General features: G+C 39.9%; 1 protein-coding gene across 1 annotated transcript in view; it reads right to left on the reverse strand.

Annotated features, from left to right (window-relative positions):
• Chd6 (chromodomain helicase DNA binding protein 6) overlaps positions 1-12,089 on the reverse strand; it is a 99,628-nt gene extending 87,539 nt beyond the window's left edge. Inside the window, exons 1-2 of the mRNA XM_013010897.1 lie at positions 12,032-12,089; positions 6,762-7,276 (exon numbers count right to left, since the gene is read on the reverse strand). Of these exons, the coding sequence (XP_012866351.1) occupies positions 6,762-7,276; positions 12,032-12,064 (548 nt within the window). The 5' untranslated portion in view covers positions 12,065-12,089. The remainder of the gene's footprint in view (positions 1-6,761; positions 7,277-12,031) is intronic.
• Between the last annotated feature and the right edge of the window lie 365 nt (positions 12,090-12,454).

The following is a 12,454-nucleotide window of genomic DNA, read 5'->3' on the forward strand; positions in this document are numbered from 1 at the left end:
TTTCCATTCTAAAAATTGTATAGGAAACTGGTATGAGGCTTATGCCAATCATCCTAGCTACCTGCAGTTTCAGGACAGCCTGGTCCAAAAAAAATTCACAAGACACTGGATGCCAGTGGCTCATGCCTGTAATCCTAGCTACTCAGGAGTCTGAGATCTGAGGATCACAGTTCAAAGCCAGTCTGGGAAGGAAAGGCCATGAGACTCTTATCTCCAATAAACCACTCAGAAAACAGGAAGTGATGCTGTGGCTCAAGTGGTAGAGTGTTTGCCTTGAGCTGAAGAGCTGAGGGACAGCGCCCAGGCCCAGAGTTCAGGCCCCACGACCGACAAAAAAAAACAAAAAAACACAAGACTACCTCAGTGGAAAAAGCTGGGTGTGGTGGCACATTCCTGTCATCCCAACTACAGTGGGAAGTATAAAATAGGAAGACTGTTGTCCAGGGGCAACCTGAGCAAAAGGTGAGACTCTATCTCAAATTACCAGTGCAAAAAGCAGATGGATGGCTCAGTGGCAAAGCATTTGCCTTGAAAGTGTTAGGCACTGAGTTTGAAATGGTAAAAGCAAAGTGCAAACAGCATCATTCTGTATAGGGGAAAAAGCATTACACACACACACACACACACACACACACACACACACACACACACACACACACACACACACACACACACACACACACACACACAGAGGCAGAAACAGTAATTACCTGTAATGGACAGGACTACTGCACAAGGACCAGAGAAGGAAGTGACACTTCGCTGAGCAGAGTTGATTTTTGAGATATCTTGAAAAGTCTACATATTAAAATAAAACCACCACCACCAAAACCACACTCTTAAAGACAAAAATAAGCTCAAATGAATCCAAGTGTTTCAAATGAATAGCCTGATACCAGTACATGGTGAAAACCCCCTCCATCTCATGGGACTTACAGATGTAGTACCGATTACATCTTCCACTTCTGGGAGAAAGAGGATGTTACAGTTTGGATCTGAACTGTGCCCCAAAGGCTCATTAGTTGAAAACATGATCCCCAACCCAGCAGTGGTCAGATATAAGGCTCTGGGGAAATAACTGGATAAGGGCTCTGACTTCATTCATGGATGCATCCATTTATGGCTTCATAAGAGCAATATCCAACACTCAGAGCTTGGTTTCTCCTCAGAGAAATGGTAGATTCCAAAGCTAAAAAAGAGAAGACAGCAGCTAAGCTTGAAACATCTTGAGATGTCAGAAAATAAGGAAGTGCTTAAAAACATAAAAACCTAAGTAGAATGTCTCAAAATGATACTGAGACATCTTAAAGAGCTATTGCTGCCCCCAAACTGGAGCCATTTATACACCAAAGTAACTGAAAACAGTGAGAACTAATTGCATCACTGAAAGCTACAGGACTCCATAATGATGACAGGTAGATATAATGAATGAGACAGAGAGAAGTGAAAGAACCCTTGCTTAATAGAGCATGTAAGTGATATATATATATGGAGGAGGCAGTAAAGGAGGAAAACCATCTTGTAACCACCACAGAAAAGATAGGTCTGGGTAGGTGAGGGACTTCATGCATGCAAATCAAGCTATCTGAGAGGCTAAAGATTGGGGGGACTGTGGTTTTAGGTTAGCCTGGGTAGAAAGGTCTATTAGGCTCCATCTAAATGGAAGCTGGACAAGATGGTGCAGGCACATTTTAGTGGTTTATGAATAGAAGAATCATGGTCTAAGCAGATACCTGAGCAGGAAGTAAGATCCCATCTCAAAAATAACCAGAACCAAAAAAAAAAAAAAAGGTGGGGCCTGACTCAGTGACAGAGCACCTGTATTGTAAGTGTGAGGCCTTGAGTTGAAACCCAGGTATCACCAAAGAAAAATAAGAAGAAAAAAAAAGTCATCAAGGGAAGTTAACAAGTTAATAAGGAGCAGTCTATTTGTACAATCTTACAGTTCCTCCCTACAGATTTCTTATTAGTAACAGGGAATACAAACAGAAGCTAGGTAATAGATGAAAAAAATGAAAAAAATATTATGATCTTTCTTTTAGCAAAGGCATGCTGGAGTATAAAGACACACATATATACACAATAACCATCATTTGAATGTTATTTTATATAGATAACATACTATATGTCATTTTTAAAGTAACTTATTTCTATATATACCTATTTCATTGAGAAGTGTACACTGCATTTGTTCTGCATCTTTTTCTGATGCCAAACACTGAAGTCCAGATTATGAGTGAGCACAGCTCAAGCTGGGCTATGCTATCCTATTCCTTTTTATCACCATGATCCAGAGATGCACACATGATTCAGCCAGACCAACCAGGGAGTCCTTCTAAAACAATAATTTTTCCATAGGAGTAGATAAGACAATAAATATTTTCCTCCTGGGCCAATAAGCTGTACAGCTTTGAGTCTATAGCTGCAGACAGCCAGGATTCAAACCTTCAGAAGAAAGCATTTGCAAAGACTGGAGCTGTTATCAGAGAAGTGCAAAGATGAGCTGGAGATGAAGAATCCTGGTGGAATTCAATTTGATTCCTGAGCCACTTAATCCTAATTTTTTTTAATCCCAATTTTTAACTTAATCTAATTCAAGTTAGGTATGTGTTGCTTATAACCAGAGTTCTGAAAAGCAAATACAAGGCCTATCTAATACTATTACCATTTAAGTACTTGAGTCTAGATCAAATAAATCTTCTAAAGTCCTTCTCTTTTCTAGTTTTCAGTTAGAATTAGTAGAACAGGAAAAAAAGAAATGGAAGTCACAGGTTTTTGAGGCTAAAATACCTATTTTCAGTAAAAGCAAAGTCAAACTTAGTTTTATAATAAAAGACATATTTATCCCAAAACACACCTACTATATACACTTATAACACACAAAAACTCCCCCAAAATAAATTATACTATATAGGTAGCATATATCAACTAACCTGATGGGTAGCACTAGCCCCTCTCATCCAAAAATGCAGTGACATCTCTTACCTTTGAAGAATTCACCCCGGTGTTCTTCCAAGAAGATATAAAAGGAAAATAAAACATGCTTGGTCTATTACCCTAAAGCTGGAATCCCTCTAAAGCATTTGTTTAAATACCTTTTAGTCTTCCACTCTAAGTCTTTTTTTCATCTTATAATTCCTTCCATACATAGCTGAATACTCACTCCATCAAGGACTTCCTCTGGACCCAAAACAATCATCTCAATCTTTTCAGCTATTCTGTATACAATCATACCAGGTTTTACATTTGTTTACATTTCTGTTTGTTTCCTGAATACTTTTAAGGCCATTTTTTTGACTTATGAAAGTTTGTCAATGAAAGAACTCATAGACAATACTGCTGTGACACCATCCTTCCTTCACTAATCCACTGGCAGTTAAAATAACAAACAATGCAAGATACATTGCTAGCACAAAAAAAATAAAATGGTAAGTAAATGAGTATGCATTTACTAATCAAGCATTAAATTTGATAGCTATTTCCTTAAAGATCTGGTAAAGGTCTGTGATGGTTGGCCTAATTACTCAAAAATCTGGAGATAAAAGAATAAGTACTCCCTGAGTTTTTGCAAACACTGGGATAGAAACAGTCCAAGACGTGAGAAGAAAGTTGTTTCTGTCATATCATTTACATTCTTCCCTTCTCACACCCGATGGGTCCCCAGTTCAGGGTCTATACTTATACAACTTTTATGTTTGTCTTCTTTCAGTCTAATACATAGTCAAAATGTTAAAAAAAAAAAAAAGGCAGAAAGAACTCCATCAGTGGAATCTCTTGAGTTTAAAACCAGCTTCAGTAAAGATCTCCACTCTAAGTAAAGACAGGACATGACATGCCCAACCCTACTGATTATCTGCAGTCTCGGTAAAGTCAACTAAGAAAGTAACAAAAGCCTGAATCTAACCACAAGGCAAAGGAAGTTCTTCAATCCAGTTTACAATTGGACTCTGTAGATTACCTCCAAACTGATCTATTAGAGTTAAGAGAAAAAGGGATGTGATTTACCACCAATACTACTACTACTGACTGCCAATGTAAATAAGGTAACAGCAGCACTTCAGAAAAACTGACCAGCTGACCTCTGGCAAGATGGATTGAAGGGGAAAGGGGACAGAAGTCTGGAAATCAGTGGCAGAGCTCTTAACAATAATCCAAGCATTCAGTGAATGACTTATGACCATCAAGCATTACCAGGAACTAAATCAGTAAATGCTCAAATCAAACAATGTATTTAAGCCAATGAATGAATAAAACAAAAAACATAAAAAGATTTAATTACTAATTTTTGAAAATTCATTTCATACCTAAAACGCTACTGACCAATGGGATTATTAATTAAAAGGAACAAAACAACACTACAAAAATGCAAAGGAAAAGAAATAGTCCAAAGCCATCTCTGGGCTACACAGAATTCTGTAATTACAGGTCAATGTCGTATAGGCTAAAAATAAAGAGAGAAAATCTTGTGTAACTGGTCCACCTTTCTAAAGAGATGGCCATTCATATGTATCTGCCAGTTTCCTCTCCAGGAAGGTCTCCTGGATTTCTAAACCTCATGTGTTCTGCTGTCTTCTAAGTTAGAACCCTCAAAAGGAAAAGTACTTCTCTAACCCATTCATATCATTTAGCCTAATCAGATGAAAATCATGATCTTTTAATTAATGTTATAATGTAACAAAGCCTTAAGTTTTTCATTAGTCAGAATCTTGCTTTTTCCTATGCATCTGACAATCTTGTGAAAAAAAATTCTCATTCTCCCTAAATGGAAATTACAATGGCCATACACTGTTTCATATGCCACAGTCTAAAAGTGAATTCCTATGAGAAGTCAATAAAATAGCAACCATCAGAGAGCAGGTGGCTAGAAGAGCTCAGATGCCCATGCTTTCTAGCCTTTCACTTCCAAACCAAATCTGCGATCGATGAAACCTCCTCTGACTACCTCTACTCTCACAAGCACTATCCGATTTCCTTACTGTGTTCTATAAAACCAAAATAAATAACCACCAGTTCAGGAATGATAACTCCTTCTTTAAACAATGGTTTTACACCAAAGAACTACTTACGCTACTTTTCCAGTGAAAACTGTTGGCAGAAGTCAGTCACTATGCCCTACCATTCACATATGGGAGATCAGAGTGTCTTCCATAGGTTAACTGAGAAACAAATGTGTGTGTGCACATGCGCATGCACACGTGCTGGTACTGAGGCTTGAACCCAGAGAGAGCCTTGTTCTCTCACCTAAGTGTTTTTGCTCACATTTGGTGCTTTACCACTTGAGCCAAACCTACAAACTTGCCTCTAATTGATTAACTGAAGAGTCTCACAGACATTTTTACCTGGGCTGGCTTTAAAGTGCAACACATAGATCTCAGCCTCCTGAGCAGCTAGGTAGAACAGGAATTCTGACTTTACCTACCTCTCTTCTATGGTATTTAATAGCCATACTCTCTGCAAACTACATCCTAGCATCTCCCAACCCCTAAGCTGCTTTAGTAGATAAAAGATCAGCAGAAGGGAGTGAATATCATGAAGTAGCACTTCTACTTTAATTAGGAAATCATCCATCTGGTTCCAAACAAACTCTCCTAAAAGAGAAATGGACTGTACAGTAAACTTCAAGTTACAGCCCATTGCTCTTAAAAAAGTTTTTTCTCTAAAACTTGTGTCTGACCCAACACAGGTACGGGAGGTCCCTCAGTATTCACATAAATATCTGAGCGTGCATGATGACTGCTCTTAGTCTGACATGGCAAACAGAGAGACACATATCTTGTCTCTTTATAATGCTCAGACTTCAGGAACTTAAAACTGCCTTGAGAAAAGGCTTATATATGTTTTGTTTTATATGTCTCAAAATGTGTAAAGCAGAATGTTTGCACACAGATGGGAAATATTGGATCTGCCGTGTAAGGAGCGCATCTGTTATCCTCCCAAGTTTTCTCACAACACCCACTGCAGGGATTCTGTGGCCCGGCCTTTGGTCCTACAAGTCACGATGGTATCCTCTGGCCTGATTTCCTCAATATTTCTTGAGCAGTTGTGAAAAGGCCAAGCACTGTGTCAGACAATGAACTAGAGAATTAGATCCAAATGCTTAGAGCTCAGAGCCTAGAAAGGCATCTTGCCTCTGAAACAGCACATCCACAACTCTCCCAGGCCACTGTACCACTCATCTCCACGGCTGCAACCTCTGCCCCTAGGCTGCCGTCAGACCCAGGATGTCCCTTCCTTTCTGCCTCATGCATGTTCTTCTTAATCCAAACAGAAGAGCAAGAAATTGTGTGACTAGCACCAATGAAGGCTAGCTTTCTCACAAGGAGGTATGAAAGGCAGTTTGCTTTTTGGCTGAAAGCTATTACAGACAAAAACACATCAACATGGCATAGAAGGGGCATACCGATACAGGAGACAGGATGCCAGAGACCACAGGAAGAATGCTAAATTCTAAGTACACACCAAAAGGGATGGATGGGATCTGAAAAGGATACTCTTGGGAGTATCCTAAAAACACAGATCTTGTTTTTTAGGTACCATAACGCCAGGAATGAAATTAGCAAATAGCAACCCCCAGAGACAACTCTTCCTATTAGTACCAAATAGTTATCCCACCCCCATCATCCCATGCTACCTAAGTGACGTATGAAGCCTGGGCCCACAGGAGTACAGTGAAGATATGCCCAGGCATCTGGGATAATGCCAAAGACCAATGATTCCACAGATGCAGAGGCAAGGGAATGGGGAGGGAGGAAGGTATGCACCTGGCCTTCTTAGACTTCGTCCCGGTTGAAGAGTCCGAGCAGCTCCTCTTCTCTTTGGCCTCCTTGGTACCTGAGGCCTCCCGAGGCTTCCGGGACTTCTTAGTTCCATCTTTCTGCTTCAGCTCCTTGGGCTCCTTGGCCTTCTTCGGTTCCTTGGTCTTCCTGGGTTCCTTTGGCTCTTTGGGCTCTCGTTTCCTCTTTGGCTTGGGCTCCCTGTCCTTGCTGCCCTTTGCTGTACCCTCTTGTTCTCCTGGCTCCTTTTTCTTCCGTTTCTTCTTTACCCCAGTACCTCTACCCCCATTGTCTTCCATCCCATTATGGGATGTCATTTTCCTAGAAAAAAGGGTATCCTCTTCAGCAGTGTACAGGTCTTTCTGGGACAGACAGTGACTGGCAAGATCTTCAATTTTCTCTTCCTGGTCAGTGCTGCAGTCAAACGGTGATGGGGATTTGTCGTCAAAATTGACAGAGGCATCAGACATTGGGGAGTGATTGAAAACTTTTAAATTTGACAACTGTAAAACAAAGAAAAAAGCATGTTACCTTCCCGTGGCATGTATCATATACAGAGTGCTATGAAGCTGAAATGCCTAGATTTACTCAACAAATTTACTGAGTTCCTACTGTGCCAAGCCCTGGGCATACAGCAGCAACAGGACACACAGGGCCTTGGCCCTACGGAGCCATATCAAGATGCTGTTACAGTAAAAAAAATTCGTAGGAAAAAGCCTGGAGCACTTCTATATTATTTTAAGAAATCTGAAATATTGCTTAAGTGTAAAACAGGAAACTATGTAAGTTTCCCACAAAATACCCTCAGAGAAGCACACAATGACCTATCCAGAGGACATTTCTCTTACCAGTACACAAAAGCTACTATTCAAATTCATTCTGAGGCCTCCCAGTCACTGGGATGATAAGAATGTAGTGTCAAATACATGGCCTTAAGAGGCAATGACATTCAGCTGAGCTGATTTGGAGCAAAAAAAAAAAAAAAAATCAGGATCAACTAACATGGTATGGTTGTACATGATCATCTAACTTAGTCACCAGACTAAGTGGCCTCTTGCAAATCCTCTGGCCTCTTATAGTGCCCTTTACTTGGATTGATGCCATTAGAAAGGAAGCATCACAGGTGCTGAAAGCAGACCCAGAAAGGAAATTTCAAAGCCTATCTTTAAGCACCGTTAAATAAAAGCATGGCCTCCCAAAGTAACCACTTTTAAGGAAACATCCCTTTGGAAATAGAAATTTCATTGCATACTTTTAGGTCTGGTGTCCCTAAAATAATTTGCCATTTCATAACCAAGGTGGGTAAAGCTAACAATAATAAAAATAACGTGGGTACGTGATTACTCCAGGGAATAGCACACTCTCCCTGGTCTGAAATAAATGACACAGGGAGGGCCGAGGAAGGAGCAGCAGGCTTTCCAGGAAGATGATACAATTATCTTCAGATGGTGGCTTAGAAGCAGCTCCATTTGTGGAAAGCCCGCTCTTCTAACAAGAGCCTGGCATGTGATAAAGGCACAGATACTTGCCCGCATGATATGTTTTCCCTCTAGTGTGTATTTATGCTTCTGGGCACAGCCCAATCATGATAGAGACTTTCCCTTGTTCTCCAGTGCCCCTCCCCAATTGGATGCTACCAAACATATCACTGAGAATACTGGGAAGAAAAAATCAAAGGAAAGCAAGATTTAAATAAGATCTAGCATCATAAACTAGCCTAAATCCAGGGAGAACTGTTTTTTTCTGGCAAGATTTACTACTTTAGAAGAAAAGGAGAGGGAGAAAACTAATTCTGTTTGACTACCTCATTACCAACTGAGTAGTACTTTGGATGGCTTAGACAAAGAAGGGGCTAAGTATTTGAGTTAAAATCAAAATAGAAGAAATGGCTAAGGTGGTTATATTTTGTATATAAGGCAAGAAGAAACCCAATAGCTAGTGTCATGATACCCATGTTCCCTAGAAATTCCACAAACACAAAGACACAGACACATACACAGACACACACACAGACGCGCACACACACACACACACACAGAAGAGAGAAAACGCGAAAATACTCATTTTGTTTTATATGAGTTTATCTTCGGTGCTTTTTTGCTCTGTTGTAATTTTTTTAATAACTGGTACAGGTAATTTCATACTCTTCCTCTCATTTTCTTTTATTTTTGTTTTTGTTTTTTTTTTTCATTTTAGTTCAGGGGACTTGAACTCAGGACCTGGGCACTCTTCTTCACTTTTTTTGCTGAAGGCTGGTGCTCACACGTCTGCATACAATGCCTTCACCAGAAACAATGTTTGATTACTGAGCCACACTGCTTCAATCTACCAGCAGGAAAATATACTCCAAATCTGAAAAACTATCAACTAGAAGAACAGAGGCTATTTCTCAGTTTAATTTACCTTGAGAGAATTTTGAACAGGGAAATGAGGCATTTTCAAGATCAGAATGTATTTACATGTCATTTTTCTCCAGAGAAGAGGTAATATGAATGAGCAGAAATGAGAATTTGTAAAGAGTATATGTTTTATTTACTGCTACTTCTAGCATTTTAGAATCATGGTAAGAGAAAAGAAAGCTTGGTGATTACTTTTATTGTTACACTAAAGATTTCCTTACCCCTCATACAGTGAATACTAAGTACTTTACAAACTACTTACAATGTAAGACTTCATTTAAGAGAAAACTGAGGCTGAGCTTGCCTGGTACAGTGGGAATTTCAATCTGGTTCTACAAAAATGGAAGCCCAAGTTTATCTGCAATGCGAGCAGTGCCTCTCTGGGGTCAAACCCTACCTTGATGGTACACACTCAATCCTGGGGCTACCAATTGCTTTAGTGCCAGTGTAATCTTATATTTTCATACAGTTCAGTCATCTGTATGACCTAATACCAGTATTGTCAAGAGAAAGAACAACTCTTCCTGGAAGTGGCTCTACTTATTTAACCCAATCCTCCTCCACAGCTACTACTAAACTTTTAAATAAAAATTCCGCTCTCTTCAGTAACATTACTGTAAGGTCTATATCTGGCTAACACCAAAGGTCTTAATATGAAACAATAAAAATCATGAAAGGATAACTGATTCAGAGGTTTATGCTTAAATAAAAGCTTAAAGAATGTTTAAAAATTGAGGGAAAAGCCGGGCACCAGTGGCTCATGCTTGTAATCCTGGCTACTCAGGAAGCTGAGATCTCTGAGGATTGTGGTTCAAAGCCATCCCGGGCAAGAATGTCCATGAGACTCTTATCTCCAATAAATAACTCAGAAAACTGGAAGTGGCGTTGTGGCTCAAGTGGTAGAGTGCTAGCCTTGAGCTGAAATTTCAGCTGAGGAACATATTTCAGGACCAGAGTTCAAGCCCCACAACCGACCAAAAAAAAAAAAAAAGAGGGAAAATAATGAAAGGGGTGATATTGGTCACGATACATTGTATATAAACTTATTTGTTGAATGGTAATTCCTTTGCACAGCTACTTAAAGATAACAAAAGTATAATTTAAAAAAGAATGTATGAATTAAATATGAAACCTGCTGTAAGAACTATAACCCTGCCCACATTTCTAAGTTTTGAGGGGCTGGCGGCTCTCTTCGTGCGTGCGTGCGTGCGTGCGTGTGTGTGTGTGTGTTCTGAGCCATCAGCACCCGGCAGTAATGTGTGTTTTTATAACAGCAGTGACCTATTCCTTTAGATGGCAACTGTGCTGTGATCGATGAGGTTTCTTTACAGTGCTTGCCTACCAGTACACAACTCACTCTAGAGCCAAGTCAGAAAGAAATCATGGACGTAGATGGTATTACATCAGTAACTGCTTTTCCTGTTAAGAACTGGCTGCAGGTAAGAATTACTTCCTCAAGTCAGTGGATTCACACCACACAGAGATAGGCCAGAGATTAGTTGCTGCAACCACCTTCCTGTGTCCCCCTAGCATCTAACAAGGGCTCACAAGAAGCACACTGAAAAGAGTGGCTAGTCCCATCCAGCTGCTTAGCACAAGGTCTTAAAGAGAGACTGGGAGTCAGAAGACTCAATCATCCCATTGACATCCAATTCTGTAAAGGAGAATCAGTCTTTCAGGGACAGATTGTCTACAAGACAATCACTTCCCCAAGCCTTTCAAACCACCTAAGGCACAGGAATTAACAACTAAGCAAAGAGATCCTAGGTGAGTCAAAAGCGACAGAATATTATGAACTGCCCTCCCCTTCAAGAGACCAAAGGCCAAACAGCAGATGTGCACATCCTTTCAATTCATTCACCGATCCCTCTCGGAGGAACTCTTCATGGATCATTGTAAGAATTTCATATCTACTCTTGATCATTTATCCAAAAGATTACAAACTAGGATATGATAAAGCCACCTGCACAACATATTCACTGCAGCACTATTCACCATAGCCAAAGGAGAGAACCAGCCCAGATACCCCTCAATGGATGAATGGATCAAGAAAATGTGGTATATATACAAAATGGAATTTTCCTCATGCATTAGAAAGAATGCTATTGCATCATTTGCGAAGAAATGAAAGGACCTGGAAAAAAAAATCATGTTAAGTGAAATCAAGACCAGAGAGACAAAGGATGCATGTTTTCTTTTATGTGTGGAATGTAGAGTTTATAAACATTTAAGTAAACACTTTGGGGTGGTATCCAAGTGTGTATAAGAGTATTAACACAAATATGGTAGAGTCAGGGAAGAACTCAAACAGTTTAATTTTTTAGAAATACTAACTCACAGTCCAACAAAATAAATATCAGGAAACAGGTACTCAAAACGCAGGGGCAGGATCAAGGAGGATAGGAATGGGGGTAGAATTCAATGTATGGCCTACAAAATTAAGAACACTGAGGGAAGAGGTGGGTTGGGAGGATGGGGAGAATGATAAAAGGGGTAACAGTGATCAAGACACACTGTATTCATGAACAGTTTTGTACAACTCCTTTAATAAGATAATTTCATAAACTCCAGAAGACTTTTTCATTAAGCAACTGCTCAAATTAATATGTAAATGAGAAGGAATTGGTCCTACCTCCCAGGGAAATATGAAAAGCTATTCAAGACAGGAAACATTTCTCTTTTAATATTTTTTAGGAATATCCTAAGTTACAGTTTATAGTATATTGCTCCCTATCTAGTAAGTCATCCCAGGCTGGCTGGGAATCAGGCAACAGGACACTCGGAGTTAAAACACACGCACACTCTCAGCATCCCCTCCTGATCCAGATGTGCTCCCTTGACAGAAAGAGGGCCACCTACCTGCTTCTCCTTCTTCTGTATTTTCATCTTCATGTATTGAAGGAAGATACTTATTTCTGTAAAACAGAAAGGTAAAGATTACAGTAAGAACCAAATTGAAAGTCTGGATTATCTTCAGAACACTCAAGCCACAGGAAGAAAACATAAACTAGAGCATTATGTCAATAGGACATTTTGTCCTTAGGGCATGGACCCTAAGATCAATCTAATCCTATCTAGCAAGACTCTAATGTATTGTTCCAGGTAGGATGAAGTAAAGAGTAGCAGCGCCTTATGCTTGCAGGCAGGAGCTCTACCACTTGAAGCCGTATCCCTAGCCCCTTTTTCCTTTAGTTAGTTTTTAGGCAGGGTCTTGTGTTTTTTGCCTAGGGCTGCCCTCAGTTTGCAATTCTCCTACCTACTGCCTTCGTATAGCCAGGACAA

The sequence above is a fragment of the Dipodomys ordii genome, unplaced genomic scaffold (assembly GCF_000151885.1).
Source record: "Dipodomys ordii isolate 6190 unplaced genomic scaffold, Dord_2.0 Scaffold13, whole genome shotgun sequence".
Taxonomy (NCBI): Eukaryota; Metazoa; Chordata; class Mammalia; order Rodentia; family Heteromyidae; genus Dipodomys; species Dipodomys ordii.